Source organism: Pelodiscus sinensis, chromosome 10 (genome assembly GCF_049634645.1).
Source record: "Pelodiscus sinensis isolate JC-2024 chromosome 10, ASM4963464v1, whole genome shotgun sequence".
NCBI classification, from domain to species: Eukaryota; Metazoa; Chordata; order Testudines; family Trionychidae; genus Pelodiscus; species Pelodiscus sinensis.
The window spans coordinates 4,271,097-4,291,926 of record NC_134720.1 but is presented as its reverse complement, the minus strand read 5'-3'; the positions used below and the strand labels follow the sequence as shown (position 1 = coordinate 4,291,926).

Below are 20,830 nucleotides of genomic sequence, written 5' to 3'. Positions count from 1 at the left end.
GAGTCTACAGGAGAAAAAAACAACTTTGAGCACCTGGGGAGAAAAAGTACATTTCACAAGGACAGCTACTAATCCATGATGAAGCAGAAGAGTTGCCAAAAAGGACTGCCTCAAAAAAGTATATAGGAACCAGGAAGCCCACCAAATAATCAGTGGGATGAGTGGATGATAGAGGTGCTCAAGGAGCACTCAAGGAAGATAGGGCCATTCTGGAGATGCTAAATACAGGCAGTCCCCGAGTTACGCGGATCCGACTTACGTCGGATCCGCAGTTACGAATGGGGCACTTCCTCTCCCTGGTCTCCAGCAGACCAGGAAGAGGAAGCAAAGCAGCGGAACGCGCAGCCAGCTGACAGCCCAGACGCGTCTGGGCTGTCAGCTGGCTGCGCGTTCTGCTGCTCTGCTCTGCTCCGCTCCGCTCTGCTCCCCCTCCCCCTGGTCTGCAGACCATGGGGGGGAGGGGGAAGCAGAGCGGAGCACGCGGCCAGCTGACAGCCCAGACGCGTCTGGGCTGTCAGCTGGCTGCGCGTTCCGCCGCTTTGCTTCCTCTTCCTGGTCTGCTGGAGACCAGGGAGAGGAAGTGCCCCGTTCGTAACTGCGGATCCGACCCGGGGGAGGGGGGGCAGAGCAGAGCGGAGCACGCGGCCAGCTGACAGCCCAGACGTGTCCTCCGTGTTCCTCTGCTCTGCTCTGCTCCCCCTCCCCCTGGTCTGCAGACCTGGGGGACGGGGAGCAAAGCAGAGCAAAGCCACGGAGCCCGAGGGCAGCAGGATAGCCACGGCACGTCTGGGCTGTCCCGCTGCCCCCGTGCTCCGCAGCTTTGCTCCGGACGCCTGTGGTACAGCAGCTGGGGCACTGCCGGTTGGTCCCGTAGCACCGCTCTGGGCGCCACTGGACCAACCCAGCAGCACCCCAGCTGCTCTGCCCCAGGTGTCCCCAAGTCAGCAGCTGCTGAAAATGACCAGTGGCTGACTTGGGGATGCATGGGGTTCTTAAGTTGAATCTGTATGTAAGTCAGAACTGGCGTCCAGATTCAGCCACTGTTGAAACTGATCAGTTTCAGCAGCGGCTGAATCTGGACGCCAGTTCCGACTTACATACAGATTCAACTTAAGAACAAACCTACAGTCCCTATCTTGTACATAACCCAGGGACTGCCTGTAAATTCTTTGCATCGCTTTTCACTGGATAGGGTATGAGGGAGATTCCCAAACTTTAGCCATTCTTTCAATAAAGGAAACAAATTGATATGTTAAATAGTAATAAGCCACCAGGACTACATAGTATTCCTCTAAGTGTTCTGAAGGAATTCAGATATGAAATTGCAGAACTACTGTCCCCGAGGGTGCTCCACTATAGGTGTCAGGCTCGTCCCGGCACCGTAGGTCGGAGACTCATCAGCCACGGTTCAGTCAGATCATGCATGCGTGGCAGCGTCGCGTGCCCTTTGCGCCGTTTGTGAGTCTGCACGCGGTCCGGCTCCCGCCAGTTCCTCCTAACCGTTCACGGTCGCAGGCGGAGCGAACCCCTTCTCCTCAGTCTGACTGAAAAAAAATCTGTAAAATGTATAAATACTTAGTTGTTAGTTATAGTTTGTCAGCAGTTATATAGTTTTATTCTCAGAGTTCGTCATTTTAAAAGAAATTATATATCCTTCGTTACTTTGTGTGTGTGTGTGTGTGTGTGTGTGTGTGTGTGTGTGTGTGTGTGTGTATATATAGTGTCATTTTATCTTCAAAGTTTTGGTTCTTACTTTAAATCACTCGAAATGCCGGGGTCCCCCAGTTTCAAAAAATGCACAACATGCCGTAATGCAATGGTAGTATCGGACGGGCACTCAACCTACATTAAGTGCTTGGGCAAGGGTCATATCCCTCAGAAATGCCCGCACTGTTCCAAGCTGGTGGCTCGGGCCAGGTGTGATTGTGAGATGTGATTGAAAATGCTCTTATTCAATAAGGCGTTGCAGTCCACTGAGAGCGAGTGGTCCAGATCTCCAGCGTCCCCAGGAACACCAACAGGCAAAAAGTCATCTCCCCGACACTCATCCTCGGCTCAGAGAAGTGCGGGTGATAAGCCGGAGACATCCGGATCGGCCGTTGGCTGTCATGCTCAAAGGCATAAGACAAGACACAGCATATCAGAGCAGAGTCCGACCCTACATAGGGAATTGGTACTGGCACTGGCCACAATTCCAAGAGCTGACTCAGCACCAGCGCCGACAAAGCAGAAGACAGCGGCACCAATCAGGGCAGCACCGGCATCACAACCGGCATCAGAACCGACCACAGCACCGGTGCTGACACCAGCAATAAAACCAACATGGAGTCCGGCAGTACTGAGCACTCCGGTATCACCCATGGCACCGTCACCGAGTGCCTCATCGACAGCAAGCTCGGCACCAATCACCATTGCAGCACCGAGACCAACGGCACCGAGCTCACTCGATACACCAGCACCGCAAACAACAGTGCTGCTTTCACCTGCATCTTCGGCACCGGTACAAGATGTACCAGAGCACCGTAGACAACCTTCTCCAGCACCGGGGAAAGCCAAGCATAAGTCTAGGAGGATAATTACACCCTCTCCTAGCCCGGAACTGGCTGTCTTCTCTCCACAGCCTCATTCGCCAGCCTCCGGTTTCTCAATGCCATCACTGCATGAGAGCTGCGCCACATTAACTAGCCAGCAACACAGGCACTCACCATGATATTCACCATCACCACAGCGATACTGCAGGCACTCACACTCCCCAACGTACACGAGGAATAGATCTCACTCACCTAGATGACCCACACGATCATCGTGTTCCAGATATTGTCAAGTGACTCGAAGAAGGTACTCACTTGAGTATTCCCCAAGGAGGTATTACTGCCACCGATATCATCGACATCGTGACTACCACCATTGACACCGCTATTTGTTAGACCACTCTTGTTCTATATCCCCTCATTACCATCAGTGGCGTTCACATAGCAGTGTCAGATTACCAACACCTCCTCAACCACCCACAAGATCACCTACTCCCTCAGGAGAGGCACCTGTTCCAGTACAACAACCAGAGGCAGAAGAGATACCGACGTCGGAATGCACCCAATTCCAGGTGAAGTCCCCGACTGATCAGTCTTCTTCCTCTCCGGACAATGCGGTCTTTCCTGGTGATTCTTCCCACACAGATGATATTTGGCAATTCCATGACCTGTGTAAGAGAGTGGCGGAGACACAAGAAATGCAGCTAGGTGAAGTACAACAGAAGCAACACCATTTCCTGAAGAATCTGCAACCATTGCAAAAGTCTAGATAGGCGTTACAGTTAGACAATGCAATCTTGGAAATTGCAAACAAAATTTGCCAGACACCAGCTTGCTACCACGCCACACATAAGAGGGAGGACAAAAAGTATTTTGTTCCCTCTAAAGGGATGGAATTCTTATTCACGCACCTGCAACCTAATTCGTTTGTTGTTGATGCTGCTCAACAAAGAGCCAAGACCCCGCAATACAAAAATGTCGCCTCCGATAAAGAGGCTAAACATTTAGACCTCTTCAGAAGGAAAGTTTATTTGTCCGCCACGCTAACCCTGAGAATGGCGAATTATGCTGCCCTCCTCTCCAATAATAACTTTGATAATTACACAAAGTTAGTGACACTCCTAGAACACTTACCTGAGGACAAGCATCAGATATTAAAATCAGTAGTCTAGGAGAGCTATACTGCCTTACAAATTTCCGTCGACATCGCAGACACAGCGACTCATACCACAGCAACATCTGTGGTAATGCGAAGATCTTCTTGGCTCCAGATGGCTTCGGTGCCCAAGGAACTACAAGCAAAGGTAGAGGGTTTGCTGTTCGACAGGCAGAGTCTGTTTGCCGAAAAGACTGAGGCAAGGATTCGAGGACGACTCTGAGGACTCTCAGCATGTACATGCCACCGTACCACCACAAACTTTACACACCGTATTATAAGCAAAGGCCTTTTTCATACTCCATACCCAGATACAGGGAGTATGAACCACAACAGCAGGGGAAACCATGCCAACAGAAACATCGTCCTCAGATGGGTAGGACGCCCAACCCTCAATAACAGGCTGCCAGTTTTATGGTCTGGTCAAGGGACTGTAGACTATTCCCCTGAAATGTCACCCGGAATCACAGAAGCTGTTTCACCATCGTCTACGACCATACCAACACAGGTGGTTTGCTATCACCACCGACCATTGGGTCCAAGAGCTAATAACATCCGGCTAGATGATACCACTTCTTTCTCTTCCCCCTACTTCTCCCCCATCCCTGTCCCTCTTCAGGGACCCATCTCATGAGGCCCTCCTAATGCAGGAGGCTTTACACCTTACACGTATTGAGGCCATGGAGAGAGTGCCTGAACAATTTCAGGGCAAAGGATTTTATTCTCATTACTTTCTCACCGAGAGAAAATTAGGGGGATGGAGGCCTATCCTGGACCTTTGACAGCTCAATCGATACCTACAAGATGGTGACATTAGCTTCTATCATTCCAGCGCTCAACACTGGAGATTGGTTTATGTCCCTTGACGTGCAGGATGCTTATTTCCATGTTGACGATATATCCAGCACACAGACACTTCCTCAGATTTGTCATATGCAAATCTTTCAATACAGAGTCCTTCCATTCAGCCTATCGTCGGTGCCCAGAGTCTTCTCGAAGACACTATCAGTAGTCGCCATGTATCTCCACCGCCAAGATAATCATGATATTTCTATACCTGGACGATCGCTTAATCAAGGCACCTACTTACGATCATGCACTACGGGCCACCGAGATCACGAGAAAGTTATTCACAGCTCTGGGCCTCGTGAGCAGTGTCCCTAAATCCTCCTTCACACTGCAAAGGTCTCTTGAGTTCATCGGGGCATGATTAGATTCTACAACAGCAAGGGCCCATCTTCCTCTGGACAGATTCCACAAAATACAAAGCCTCGTGCACTCTTTCCATCAGCCCCAAAGTCCTCATACTTACCTGCTTGCAACTCATGGGGCATATGGCAGCCACAACTTACGTGGTGCAACACACGAGGTTGCATCTCAGATGCCTCCAACATTGGATAGCATCAATATATTGCCCAGGCAACCAGGACGTTCACAGGCTACTGGCGGCACCCCCACTAGTGCAACACTCCCTGACATGGGCTGTGTCTAGACTGCATCCCTCTGCCGACAGAGAGATGCAAATCAAGCCCTTTGGAAGTGCAAATGAGCCCGGGATTTAAATGTATCGGTCTTCATTTGCATACTCATGTTTCGATGCTGTGCCGATCAGCCTCAGTGTCGAAAGTGAAAGTAAAGTGTAGCCACGGCTCTGCTGACAGTGGAGAGCTTTCTTGGCAGCTCCTGTACTCCAACCTTTTATCCAAACCACATGCCTCTTGCCATGAAGCCTGACTACATACCTTGGACGTGCGTAGAGTGTTGGCTTTCTACCTTGAGAGAACACGTCCCTTCCAATAGTCACAATGGCTGTTGCTATGTATGGACGGATGAACGAACTAAAGGCCAACCTTTAATGTTGCAGCTTATTTCTAAACTAAATGTGAAATGCATCGCACGATGCTACTCATTAAGCAATAAGCCCATACCAACCTCAAAGAAAGCTCACTTCACTAGAGCGATGGCCACGTCAACGGCCTTCCTCAAAGGAGTCCCATTACAGGATTTCCACCGTGTGACAACCTGGTCCTCGGACATAACATTTGCAAAACATATCGACGTTCTTGTTCGTGACTCAGTACTGGCCTCCACAGTGCTCTCCATAGCACAAACATCATAATTCCGATCCCACCTCCGTAGACCAGGTTACTGCTCTGTACTCACCTAGAGTGGAGCACCCACAGGGACACTACCCGAAGAAGTAGTAGTAGTTACTCACCTTGTGCAGTAACAACAGTTCTTCGAGGTGTGTCCCCCCCAGGGGTGCTCCACGACCTGCCCTCCGCCTCGCTTCGGAGCCTCTTCTTTATGTCTTTCAGGAGTGACTCGATTAGGAGGAATTGGTGGGAGCCAGACCACACGCAGACTCACAAAAGGTGCGAAGGGCACGTGATGCTGCCACACATGCGCGGTCCGGCTGAACCATGGCTGATGAGTCTCTGACTTGCGGCACTGGGATGAGCCCAACGCCTAAAGTGGAGCACCCCCACGGGGGGGACACCTCAAAGAACCATCGTTACTGAACAAGGTTGGTAACTTCCTCGTGTGGTTTGTAACCTATCATTTAAATCAGCATCTATACGAGATGATAGTAAGGATAGCTAATGTGAAACCAGTTTTTTTTAAAAGGTGCCAGAGGTAATCCTAGCAATTGCAGGCCAGTAAGCCTGATTTCAGTATCATGCAAGTTGGCTGAAACTATAGTAAAGAACAGAATTATCAGACATGTAGATAAAATGGAAAAGATATAAAGAAGGGTAGCAAAAATGATTAAAGGTATGGAATAGTTTCCATATGAGAAGAGATTAAAAAGTCTATTACTTTTCTGTTTAGAAAAGGAGATGACTAAGGGGTGATACGATAAATGTCTATAAAATCACGAATGCTGTGAAGAAAGTGAATATGGAAGTGTTATTTACCTCTTCACATAACACAAGAAGCAGGGGTCACCCAATGAAATTAATAGGCAGCAGATTTAAATCAAACAAAATAAAGTACTTTTTCACACAGTGCACGATCGACATGTGAAACTCTAGGGGATGTTGTGAAAGCCAAAAATATAGCTGGGTTCAAAAAAGCATGAGGTTAGTTCATGGAAGGTAAGTCCATTAAGTACTATTATCAACTGGTCAGAATGTATCCCATGGTCTGGGTGTCCCCAGTCTCTGTTTGCAAGCAGCTGGGAGTAGATGACAGGATGGATCCACTTGTTTATCTGTTCTGTTCATTCTCTCGGAAACACCTAGCATTGATTGCTGCTTGAAGTGGGATGCTAGGCTATATGGACCATTGATCTGATCTAGTGTGGCCATTCTTATGTTCTTATTAGTTCCTGCAAATTATATGCTCTTCTTAGTTGCTGCAAATTCAGTTTTGTGGCTTGGCAGCACATTAGTTTCAGATAAATTTCAGAACTCTTAAGATGATAACGTTTGGTGTCTCCTTTTTATATTCAGCATTGATTACATTGGTGATAGCAGTAATATAATAATAAAGATGCTAAAATTGAAGGTCTTGATTCTGCTCTAAGTGACTCTTTGATAGAACCATAAAGATGAGGCTAGTATCAACTGAATTCTAAACAGGTTCAGTTTTCTTTTCTTCTTCTGGTACAGTTTTGCTCAGAAGTACCATTCCCATGTCATTTTCAGAAAGTCATTTTCAGAATATCTTTGAGTCGAGATCAGCAGGTATGTATTATGGCACTACTGTACTTTCAATACATTAACCCTTTCATGACAAGGAAGGGAAAGGCTTTTGTGATAGACACATGTTTATAAAAAGCATATACTAAAAGAAGTTAATGTTCATGTCATTGAGTTTAGCCACCTCTGTTGTTCCAATTTACTTTAATGCTTTTGTTAGATAGAGGTCAGCTTTGGCACAGCCTTCCTGTGAAGTTTGCAGCAAAATGCTGAGCAGTTGCTGTCAAAATGGATCAACGTGGGCTCTTGTCAGTGCATCCTTGTCTCTGGAATGGCAATACTTGCAGAAGGGATTTAATGTGTTGCTGTTGGTGCACTTGTTGGATATCAATGACTTTCTGTCTCTTCCAGGCTTATGGGGGTGCGTATGATGTGATGAGTTCGAAGCATTTACGAGGAGATGTTAATTACGCGTGGCCTACAGCAGAGGTTGCAGTAATGGGTGCAAAGGTAAATGGGGGCTGTTTCACTTCTAACTTCTAGCAGCCATAGCTATCTCTGAAGAATCACTCAAGAAGCTTGCTGGGATGAAGACAGCTATGATTTTTCTCTCATGTAACTTGCTAGTTTTTCCTGTGGTGCTTTCAGGTATTAAATCCTGTGCCTTAAAAAAGAGCCTTTTTCATGATGGATTAATTATTGCAGCCCAGTTTCAGGGCATGTTTGTATGTCTTTCTAGGGTGCTGTCCAGATCATTTTCAGAGGAAAAGAGACAGATGCCGAGGCAGAATATGTGAATAAGTTTGCAAATCCCTTTCCTGCAGCTGTGAGAGGTACCTGAGACTTTGTTTTTTGAGTTCCTTTCTTAAATTCCTTGGTTGAAGTCCTTTGAAAGTCACATTTCACTTGTGTGGTCTGTGGACACAAGCTAACACTTTGATCAAATATTCAGTTATTCACACAAGGCATTGTAAAGATAAGGGATACAGAAATAAAAGTGGCACTAATCATGGTTTGAAAATTATTAAAACACTTTTTTTGCCCAATTCCAGCCACAAAACAATCTGAAGGGCTTCTAACACAATTTTTTTTGAGGTATTGGTTAGATGTAAGACACAGGGCCATGTCTGAGGTGCTGATAAGCATATTAAAAATGTTCTAAATGTAAGAAACATTTCAAAACCTGTACAATTTCCACAGTATTTTAGAGTGCTCCAGCAGTTAGGGTGGAGTTCAATGAGGTATGCTGGTCAACTTTAGGAGAAACCAGACTTTGGCCTCAACTTCAGTTTCCCCACCAGACACTACTTCTCCCAGGTGGCAGTCCCGTTTCTCAGTCGAAGCCATCATCTGCCTACTCTGTTGATCAGTATATTCATTTGTACCACGTTGTCATCTTATCAGGAGTACATACAGCCTGATAGCATGCACATAATGAATAGTATATAATACATTAATACAACATGATTTGGTAGATAATGATACAGATACACTTCTTCTCCAGAGTGTCCTCCTTTTTGAAAGTTCAAATATGGTAACTCTGCACAGCAAGATTAATTGTTTTCTGGGCAGTGGTTTATCAATAGACGTGCTATATGTTTTCACTGCCATGCATATTGTTAGGGCTTGAGCCAGAAAATAAACAGAATTTTACTATCAGATTCCAAGTGGAATTTGCAGAATTGACAGAAAATATATCTTGACGTTTGTAAATTGAACTGACTTAATTTGAACTGTAGGAGACTGTACATATAGAACTGCCCTATGATATTTACAGTTGAGCCCCACTGTAAATCTAAATTTCTTGGCTTTCTAATGTCTGCTTGTTTGATAAAGTTTATTGAAGGCTTTATAAGTTATTGAAACACATTGTAAATTTTAACTACAGTTTAACTCAAATGCTTCTCTTGCGAATTAATTTCTAATTTTACAATTACAATCAGTTCTCTAATACATGAATTGTTAAGTGACTGCATAGTTTTGATGATGCAAAGTAATTACATTTAGATATATTGTGGTTGGGAGGCAAAAGTGTGTATGTGTGTAATTTGTTTTTGGTAAATTGAACAGGATTTGTTGATGATATCATTGAACCTTCTACTACTCGAATCCGCATTTGCCGTGATCTGGAAGTTCTGGCAAGCAAAACACTATCCAATCCCTGGAAGAAGCATGCAAACATTCCACTGTGAATATTAAGGAGAATTAGCTGCAACATGAAGCCACTTTTGAGACATGGGGAAGGTGCTTGGAATACGTATATTATTTGCTTAAGTACTATGTAGCAATACATTTGACAGAATTGTTTTATCTGGTATTACATCATTACTTATAATGATCAGATTCTTTAGTCAGACAACAGTCCTGAAATTGCTTTCCCCTTTGAAATTGTGAGTCCAAACGAAGCCAAAGACCCCAGAGTCTGATCTTCTGGCATGGAGACAGAGAAGGAATATTCCATGGCTTTCTGTTGGCTTTCCTTTGTTATTTAGCACAGACAGAAAGGGCTCCAATAGAGAATTATGCCTTTGGATCCAGTCAGATCTTGGTATCAGTGGAATTTGGGAAGGATGCATCATGTATGGCTCCTGGCTTGTTGGTTCTGTCCCTGCATTTCAGCAACCATCAGATTTGTTAGGCCAAACTCCTAGGATAATCACTCTAATGGTGCTGATGGTAGGGTTCTTGAAGCACTGGAAATCATCCTGAATGCAGAGTCCTGAGGAATTTGTTCTTGGGATCCATGGTTTCGTTTCCTCTGTTGTTTTCTCCAGAGCTGTTGACTTTACACTCCCACTGAAGCAACACTCTTTAAGTGAGATCACATTCTCACAGGTGGGTGTAATAACACTTGGCTAGAAACTTAATTGTTTGTTTAATTAAAGTTGGATCTAATGAAAGGTGTAAAATGTGCTAATGTATCCTGATATTGCTTGATCCATTGTTACTTTTATCACACCTTCCCACTGCTGTTTGTGACAAGAGGCTGACAGAAGGGAAATTAATATACAACAGTGGAAATTGGTAATGGCTAATTGAAAATAAACAAGATATGCAAATTACTGCACTGGAAAATGCAGATTTGTGCATTTGGGATATTTAAATAGCACGAGAGGTGTTCAGCACTTTGTATGGGACTGGTCCTTGTCCTTGTGACGTGTGATGGTACAGATTGTCAGGAATTGGAGACTGAAGCAGAGCCAGTCTGTGGGCAACCTAACAAGTGCAGCCAGCCTATAGTAACTGCCTGACTGTTTATACTGCCAGAGCAATGGGTAGAGCCAGCAGATGGGTAGCAGCTACTCAGAGCATTCACCCGCAGCTGTGGTAGCTCCTGTACCTGTTTGTTCCCAGTCTTGCTTCTTCCTTGTTCCAGCTCTGCTCCAGTCTTCACCTCAGTCTTGCTTTGCTTTAAGTACAGATTTTGAACTTGGCTTCAGTTCCTGGCTTTTTTCTAGTCTGGCATTTGACTTTTGACTCTGGTTCTGACCCTTAGTTTCAGTTCTTAGCCTCTGACTCCAGCTCTAACTCAGAGCTCCAATTCATGACTATCTAGTCCTGCTCCAACCACTAGGCACGTCCGCTATGTCCTGTCTGTGACCCAGATGGAGGCACCATGTGTGAGAATGCTGGCATTGCTTCTGTTGTGTGAGGGTTCGTTTTTCATTTTCATGTACTCGGTTCATTTGTTGTATGACTCATGCTGAGAAAATTAAATTAAAATCCACAAAGAAAGAAGTCTTCAAAGGAGCCATTCGTGCTGGGGAGTGCAGAGCTGTTAGTGCAGGTGAGCTCTTTCTGGTGTGGGAAAAAGAGGGACTAGGACCTGGCATGCTGCACCGCAGCAGAGACTTGATACAGAAACTTCCTGCTTCAGCTGAGGGACCTCAGGGAAAGAAGAATCACCTGCCTTCATCCTCTTTCGCAGCACTGCCTCACTCAGGATCAGAGTGCTCAGGGCAGTCTTCTGCAGACCTTCCGTTGTTGGCACCATCAGTTTCATCTATAGAGGAAGCTTCAAAGAAGAGAGCCACCTACAGCAGCCTCCTTACAGGGACCTTTTACAATTACATTTTTAGTTCCAAAAGCTTCTTTTTACTTTCACCATTCTTCAGGTTCACTCCAGAACCTCAATAACCAGTCCTGGAGGATTCCCTGATCTACATGCCAGACAAATCCTCAGTTAAAAAAGAAGTCAGGGAACCTGTAATGATAATGTCTTTGAACCACATGTCAAATTAAGGATTTTAGTACCACTCAAATCATTCAGTCTCCTGTCATGACTCTGCATTAGAGGTTTCTTCCTCCAAAGTCTGATTCCTCTACAGACTCTGGCAGAAGGTCCTCTGCAAAAAAAAAAAAAAGGGGGGGGGGAATGGATTGGATTGGGGAAAAATAAGTCTGGGAGAGGAGGGGGGGCATATGGGAAAGAACCTCCTAAAAGTCCTGAAGATAATAATTCTAACTTTGCTGCTTGGTTTGCTCCAAACTAGCCACACTTGGTTCCCTCCAAACTCTTTCTTCTAATGTCCACAGACATGGTCACATCAGCCCTCATGGCTTCAATAACCACAATTTAAAGTACAAGTTCTCCCACAATATACAGGATTTGTGTCTGAGTCATCTGCTGTAATCTCTTCTAATTTTGATCACTCTACATGTCAAATGCAAGGAACAACACATTTGAAGTGATGGTGAAATAGCAGCCCATCGAGACAATCCTTTTGATCCTTTACTTCATTCTTCTTCTTTTCCATTTCACAGAGTTCAGCTGATGACTTTAACACCTTTTAGAAATTATTAAAGTGTCTGGAAAAACTATTAGAAGTTCCTTTGGAAATAGTTTAGGAAAAAGCATATAAACACTTGGACATTCTACAGGTAGCATCCTGAAGCTGGGTCGCATTACCAGTTAATGAAGGGATGCTGGACTCAGCCAAAGATCTGTTTCCGATCAATCAGCTTCCATTTTAGCTACTGCAAAATGCACAGATCATAGATATCTGGTGCCATCTAAAAGATTTGTATATTTTGATGCTCATCTGGGTCCATCATCTCTAGCTGTTGCTGCAGCAAATGAATGATCAAAGGAGTATGGAAAATCTACCCTCAAGGAGAAACCCCAAGACAATGGATTTGTTTGGGAACAAAATTTACTCTTCTTGAGTTTTACAGGTAAGCATAGCACAATATTATTTTCTGCAGCAGGATAGAGTGTGTGTGTTAAGGACAAGTTATCTTCAGAATCTAGAGGTCAGTTTAAGCTATTTGTGAAGGGCAGCTAACTGCTGAAACCTCTTTTCTAGCTGTATTACATGAGGTTGATTTGAATGTTCATTCAGGGCAAGTTTCAACTACAGATTGAACCTCTCTGGTCTGGAACTATCTGGTCTGGCAACATCCATGGTCATGCTAGTTGCGGAGCTCCGGTGGACCCAGGGCTGTAGAGCCCAGACACCCTGGGGCTGGCTGTGGAGTCCCAGTGGCCCTGGAGCAGTGGAGCCATGGTGGTCCCAGGGCAGGCTGTGGAGCCCCAGTGGCCCTGGGACAGCCTGCAGAGCTACCGGGGCTGGTTGTGGAGCCGGGAGCAGGGGAGCCCAGCAATCTGCTGACAGACCCCAGGGGAGCCTGGTGACCATCAGCAGACAGGCTGACCTCTGGCCTGGCAAACTCCCTCCTTTGGGATCAGCCAGGTCCCAAGGATGCTGAAACAGAGAGATCCAACCTGCACAAAATTACAACCTAAGTTACATTAGCGTACAGCACCACAGAAATTAGACTGCTTTTTCATGCCCGCACTACGCTCCTTTTGTCAGCAGTGAGCATCCTCACGCAGAATGCTTGCACCATTTTAACTGTTAGTGTGCGGCATATGGGATGACTTCTGACAGGCAGCAACAATCAATGCAGGCAGCACATTATCTACATTGACACTGCATTAACCTAACTACATTGGCTTAAGAACCATGCCTTTCATGAGGTGGAGTTAAGTTGGTATAGCAGGCAAGTTATGTTGGTGGGAGCTGCATTTTAGCGCATACTTACAAAGTTAGGTCTATGTAAGCTGCCTTACATCAGCCTAAATCTGCAGTGTAGATCAGGGCTTAGTGACTACATGTATTCTGATGCAATATTCATCATACTTAACTGTCAGGTTTACCAAAAGAGATGCAAGTGATTATAGAATATTTGTCATTCAGTGGTTGGAATCTGTCCTGTGTCAAGGCTGATGACTCTACATTCATTAAAAGACTTGAGATCCACACTCAGATCATTGGGTTTGTTATGCACCCCTTGTTTCAGAAAGAAAGTTTTGTCATCCATCTTCATTCCTCAGCTATGAGAACATTCAATATCCTGATTCAGATTCTCAGTAGCAGAGACCTCCTAAACAATTTGTACAAGGAGAAAGAAGACAGCTTCACTACCTCTTCTGTAAGCAATCAGTTGGATCAGACACAATGACATCAAATTTGACTTGGACTAGTCTACAAAGGTGTTGTATACCCTTTACTCCACCCTTGGATTCCCATCTATCTTATTTCCTGGAGACTTGAGTGGCAATCACCACAGATCAATGGATCCTTCAAGTAACCAGGGCTGATTCTGCGGGTCAGTTTCAATCCCTGCCTCCTTGCTACTCCCCTTCATGGTGCCTTTTCAGGAACCACTCTCATGAGAGAGCCAGGCATCAGGAGATAGGCAAGCTGATCAAACTTAGAGAAAGAAAGAGTGAAAATTTCAGGGATATATTGGAAAAGATTTTTATTCTCCTTATTTCCTCTTATCAAAAAAGAAAGGTGGCTTGGGTCAGATTCTGGGTCTCAGGGACCTGAACAAATTCATCTGATATGTGAAGTTCCCCACATGGCAATTCTTCCTTTAGTCATCCCTATCCTGGATCCCATGGGATTAGTTCATTCCGCTCGACTTACAGGATGCTTACAGACAGTAAATATGTTTTATGGCTCTGGGAGTCGGGTGCCTTTCATAATTTAATCAACACTGAGGGTGTTTACAAAGTGCCGATCAGTAATTGTAGGTGGGCAGTCCATCGTCGTAAATAAGGGTTGTACATTTCCCCCCCCCCCCCCCCGACCAGTCATCTTCATAAGGGTGAAGCCATGCACGCAGTTCAGAGTGGTAGGAAAGAAAATAATTGATTTATTTACATACCTGTATTTGAGTATTAACTTTAAAAAGGGAAAGCTGATTCTGTCACAGTCCACAGAGTGCATTGTTGCTCCCTTCATCTTGTTAGCAATGTGAGCCTTCCTCCTACCAGTTTTCAAACTTTAAAAAAGAAAATCTGTTTGCCCGGAGCGAAGAGCAACCGTGTTACAATGGAGTGGTGTTCCCGATCATGTTTCACAATGGCTGGTAGGTGAAATTTGTCACATAAAAACCCAGTCTATGATTTCTCTCGCTGGCTATTTCAAAATACGGAGATTTTTGAGTAAGAGAAATATCCTCTGACCCAGTAGATGCAACCCATCCCAGTGAAAGAGTGAAGTGTTATGAACCGAACTACCATAACCCTTTGATTCTTTATAAGAGAGCCGGCCCCACTGTGTTTTGTTTATTATTCTTTGTTTTTTAGATGAACCTAAGGTAAACTTTAGCTGACCCTAGTGCTTTGTGTTAAATTAATAAGCAGGAAAATGTGCTTAATCATCCACTTTGCTTTTACTCTTAGCTGACCTAGTCCAAATGCCCCAAAAGGAATGACTTGTAATTAATATGGGGCAGGTGTTTTCTATTATTAGTGATAGTCTATCAATAGATGCTTTTAGATTATCAGTCACAGAAACCAGATACTGAAAACAGGTTCACAGCCAATAGGTCATTTTTCCTTGATCTCTTTCTACAAACACCCATGGTATACAAAGGAATGCCTATTCCTATAGGTTTGTGCTGTCATGGAAAAAATAGTGTAATTAATAAGGGATACTCATAAATGCACTATAATAGATAAAATCAGTAATCTATCAAATGGATAAGGAACATTTGGTATAGTAGATGGGTAGAGCCCTGCAAATCCATGGATATCCACTGACCATTTTTGCAGATGGTTGCAGATCCAAATTTTAAAGCTCTTGTAAATACGCAGATATTTACTTTATATGCACAAATCATGTTTACAGGTCACAGATCAGATGTGAAGCTACACAGGGCTCTACATGTGTTCTGTGATCAGTGTAACAGCAAACCATTAAGTGATGTCTTGATTGTTAAGTCATTAAGAAGCAAATATGGTGACAGATGCCATTAGCTTATTGATTAGGTTGAGATAAGCCTATCTTTTGACAGCAAAATCAATCCTGAAAAAACGCATGAGTGGATATTCCCCGTTCTAAACTAGAATATAGAGGATAAGTTGTTGGAAGATAGAAGTGAACTGAAGTATACTGCTGTCCCTTCTCCAGTTACATACATACATTGGTATGTACATTTCCTTTCTGTATTCTGTAGAGTACTGTATTAAGTATTGATTCACTAGCATACTCAAATAAAGCTTCAGATGAGTTAATTCATGTCTTACTAAATCTGAACATGCGACAGGTGTCAGAGTTTGTAATCTTTTTGTGCCATATAGTACGTTTTCTGAGCAGTCATGAGTCTGGCAATTTCCTAATTAATGTTCTTCCAGTACTCATATATAGCTTTAAGATTCTCACTGTAGCATCTAGTTGTCTTTGGTTTGGCTGAATGTCTGATTATCTCATATCCCGGACACAATTATGTGAAAAATATTCCCCTGAACAATGTTAAGTTTTGCTAGAATCAGCAGTAATATGCACAGCACTATGTCATAGAAGAGGTTCTCCTGCATACATAGCTACCACCACTCAAGGAGGTGGTTTTAGTATGTCAACAGGAGAGTTTCTGATGACATAGAGCAGCTATGCAAAAGATCTTACAGTGGTGCAGCTACAACCTCATTACTGTAGACATGACTAGAGACGCTCAGGGATTTACATACAAATAGTCATGAAATTCAACTGTGCAGAATACTTTCTAAAAAGTCCTGAAAACACAGACATCATAAAACTAAAGTGTCTCTTAGGACTTTTCAACTACATACATAATGGATGTAAGTCACTTAAATCTTACTGGAAGGTAACATAGGGTTAGTTAACCCATACAAGGGTATTGCTGACTTTTCTTGCTTACTTTGTGGGAAACCTCTCAAGTGACTCCACTTAGGAGGCTTCAGTGAGATAAGTGTCCTACCATGAAAACTTTCCTATCATGTGTGCAAAGATGTAGGACCTCTGTGGTTGAGTGCATCATAAAGAACATAAGTGCTGCATAGGGGAATGAGTATAAATATGGTAAGTATGTACAGTACTGAAATAGGGAAATACAGTTATAACCAATTAGCTCATTTCATCAGTTAGTTATCATTGTGTTATGTAGTGTTATGGTCAGTTCATATGCTAGTTCATACATAATCAATGTATGCTAAATAGATTTAAGTTACTAGGTCATAGGCTTAAGGATGCTTGCCTCAAATGGGTGGTTTAGAAATAACCCTACACCGGTAATATTGCAAGTTTACTGCAAAAGATATGCCAATATGTGATGTTATGATAAAATTAGATTTCAGAAAAATGCCAGTTACTGTCCAAGATCATGAGATATCCAGTTGAAACATCCTGGAAAGTCCTGCCATCACTGCAGGGTACATGTTGTACATAGATACTAATGAGAATGAGAGTAACTAAAAATAATCTATGAAAAATGGAACACACCAATATTCATGGCGTTGGAACTGCAGATTGGAAAAGAGGGTTGGCATAATGCCATGGGTGTATTAAGAATAACAAGAAAGAAGAGATTGCTGGGTGGGTAAAAGTGGGAAGATCCCCAAGAGATGACCCAATAAGCAACCCCAGCAGGAACCATCCCGCTGTCAATGATTGTTTGAGAGGTCCATCAGACCCTAGAATATCTTTGAGGATGTGAGTATTTACTACATTTTTAGTCATTGCATAGATTTTTGTAGGATTTACATATTCATGGACACATAACTTTTACTCATTGCTTTCATAAAACTTGTAGTACAAATAAGACTTGTGGTTGTCTGCAGTTACTATCCTTGGACTTTGTGCATTTCTAAATTTGAGAAAAGCAGCAGAGGTATTGTTCACTTTGAACTTGAAACTGTAGCAACAGGAGCTGACCCCTTCTAAAAAAAGGCTACACAATACAATCTAGATTGCATGGTTTGCCTAATTGACAAGTATAACTGGATTTTTCTTTTTTTCAAAGAACACAGACTGGAATGCAAAATGATATATTATTGCTTCCATACAATGTACCAGATCATTGGGTTATTGCATTAAGATGTTTCCATTGTTATACATTGGGATTGTATCCACTAATGTAGTACTACATAATAAGATTCAAGTGCAGCTGTGATATAATTTCCTGTATTTTGTGGGTTTTCAATAAATGTAATAGATTCAAATGGTACTTCAATATAAGGCTTGAAATTCTGAGTACTGCAGTTTAAAAATAAAGGGCTAGTCTGAAGAATGTTATATTGGTAATGTATACTCAAAGACTACATACATCAGGGAATTCACAATATGATTTTCTCTTGTTTTAGTGAGCTATTACACACAAGAGTATCTGCATACAATGTTTTGAAAAAAATTGTTACAAAATTGTTGAAATTATATTTCCAATAACACACACACATGAATGGAATCAAAAGAATTGTTAATAATTGACCCTTGTGTGATGAGATGAAAGAAACTTCTTGAGGAATTGGAGGTGATTTCTTTTTAGGTACATATTTTCATAGTTTACATGTAGTGTTAGGGTGAAATAAATTTTTAATAAATGATACTACAACAATGAAGACAATATGATCCTGACACCTACAAATAAAAATGGAAGCAACACATTCCTGTACTCACTATGTTTAATAGTGGACATTGACTGGACTCATGGGAATTGAGCATGGAATGCTCATTGAATGTAGACCCAAACAGTAGCATTTAACATGTGTGAAGTTGGTGTTAGCAACTCAGGTCATACTTACTTATCAAAAGTACAGTGTAACTCTTGCAAGAGGTGAGCATACGTGCCCTGCCTTCCAGAGGGAACCAGTGAATACTTCCGAAATCATAAGAAGGATGAATACAACTGCAGAAAGCGTGTATAGTTGGGGTGTTTACAGAACATGTATAATTTTCTTAAGGTAAATATCTTGATTTTTTTTGGAATTATACCATTGAACTACAAATGTGTAATAGAGAAGTTCAATTTTAATGTTCTTTTGAGTAAAGGAAAAATATATTAAACACTTTCTAAAAATGGGCTTTAGATGCTTGATTGTGAAATAATGTTGAAATGAAAAGTAAGCAGTTCTTTTTAAATACTTCTTATACTAACTTTCACAATTTGAAAATACCTTTTTGTGTCCAAATTTCAAAATTGAGATTTCACAATAGTAGCAAATTGTGACAAGGCAGTAAAACCCAACAAAACCAGCTGCAGACGTAACTGCTACTAGTAGTAAATTGTGATGTCAGCAATTGTTAAATCAGGAAGGGGGCTGTGCTGTTTTGGGCTAAGCCAAGCTTTGTAACTGTGTGTGCTGGGCTGATTTGAGCCATGCTGGGGTGGGGTCTGTTCTCTGCTGTTCTCAGCCAGGGCAGATGGTGGGGAGGTCTGGCCTTTTCTGTACAAAGCCAGGCTGTGCAGGGTTAGGGTGCAGCATAGCCCAGCTTGGACCAAGCTGTGGGGGTGTAGTCAGCTCTATTAAGCCAGGATGGAGATTGGGGCTGTAATAGGTTGTGTTAACCCAGGTTGTGTGTGAGGTGCATTGGGCTGGACAGAGTGGAGGAGTCTGGGCTGGTCTCCATATTGGGCTGAGCAGGGACTGGGATGTTGAGCAGAGCTGGCCAGGGAAAGTGCTGGGTTGAAGTTTAGGCTTTGCTGGGGAACATGGGTGTGTGTCCATAATAGACTGTACTAAGCCATGCTGGGTGGGAGCTTGAGCTGAGACCAGCAGTGGTCTGTATTGTTCTGAGTTGTGTTAGAGGGTTGTGTTGAGGCTAGCTGGGCATGGGTTCATCATATGCTGTGCTAAGCCAGGCTGAACAGGATGCTGTCAATGCAAGGCTGAGGCAGGTGAGGGGTTGGTGCTGATCTAGGCTGTGCTGGGAATGGAGCTGAAATGAGACAGGCAGGGGTCCATGCTGATCTGAGCCAGGATAGGGGAGTGGGTCTGTCCTATGTTGTGCTGAGCCTGGCTGGCTGGGGCTGAGCAGAGCTGCCAACAGGGAGGTTAAAAGTAGAGCCCAAGGGTTTTTCACCGCATAAGCAAACTATGAATTTGTCTTCCCCACATTAAATACAGAGAAAAATGAGACATCTGCAATGACATTTTATCTTTATTAACTTGTCATTTGAAAGAATATAAAATAAAAAAATGTATGTTTTCTACTTTTCTTAATTGTAACACATTTATACTGTATAGGGTAAACTGCTCAGTAGCTGACACTTTAAAGTTTTACCCACATTGAATTTGTGACAAGTGCTATAAAGAGTTGTATTTCAAGTTGCAACTGTCTTCCTTCCTAAGGAACTGATTTTGGGGCTGGGGGGGCGGGGGAAGCTATGGAAATCTTCCTTCCTTGCTACTGAATGAAGTCTGATTTTGAGTTATAACCCTTTTGCACTGGGTCATTGATTTATATAAACATTTAGCAATTTTGCTTTTTGTGCTCTTGCTTTTACAAATTGGGTAATAAGTTTTTTGAGACAAAGTAGGAGATACTTTGTGTTCTAGCGGGAGGGTGGCCAGTCCAACAAGTCTCTCCTTCACCATGGATGAACAAAGGTATGTCTTAATCAATTTTAACTTTGGAAAGCCACGTTCCCCTACTAGCAACAGAAACTGTGAAAGGCAAGAGAATTTGAAGAGCAATGAAGATGTTGTGAAAATTGTCTGTTCAGAAATAAATTTCAAGTACATCTTGAGATGTAAGATGTTAACTTAAAACTATTTAAAATAAAAAGGCTGGAATTTCTATTATTGAACATTAATTGCAATAGAACAGCAGGGAATGCATATGTTAAAAGATATTTAACATTAGCAGTCAGATGTTTGAAAATCAGGGCTTTGCTATTACTTTAACAACAAAAGTTTACAATAAATATACAATCTTAATCTTACAAGTATTTGTGATTCTCCTTTTACAATCTTGTTAAAACCTCATCAAATTTTTCAAGTCCAACCCAATACAAATTCTTCACGGGTACAGCATCTTTGGGTTCACAGCTTGTAATATGGCAGAACAGCTGTTGTGGGTTGCTGACCAGCCTTCACTAAACGGGGAGCAATACTGACTCACATGTATGACTGGTCAAGGCTGGGCTACTGACTAAACTGCCAGACTCTGCCCCCAGGCAGCAAAGCCAGGTGGTGCTGTTTTGAAGCTATGCTGTGACACATTTTAACTGTATTTACATACACAGCC

The 20,830-nt window shown here is 43.0% G+C and overlaps 1 protein-coding gene across 1 annotated transcript in view; it reads left to right on the top strand.

The window, feature by feature from the left end:
- Positions 1-17,277, top strand: part of PCCB (propionyl-CoA carboxylase subunit beta) — an 80,713-nt gene extending 63,436 nt beyond the window's left edge. The window contains exons 13-15 of the mRNA XM_075937379.1: positions 7,743-7,841; positions 8,071-8,164; positions 9,402-17,277. Coding sequence (XP_075793494.1) covers positions 7,743-7,841; positions 8,071-8,164; positions 9,402-9,523 — 315 coding nt within the window. The 3' untranslated portion in view covers positions 9,524-17,277. The remainder of the gene's footprint in view (positions 1-7,742; positions 7,842-8,070; positions 8,165-9,401) is intronic.
- Positions 17,278-20,830: the final 3,553 nt, after the last annotated feature.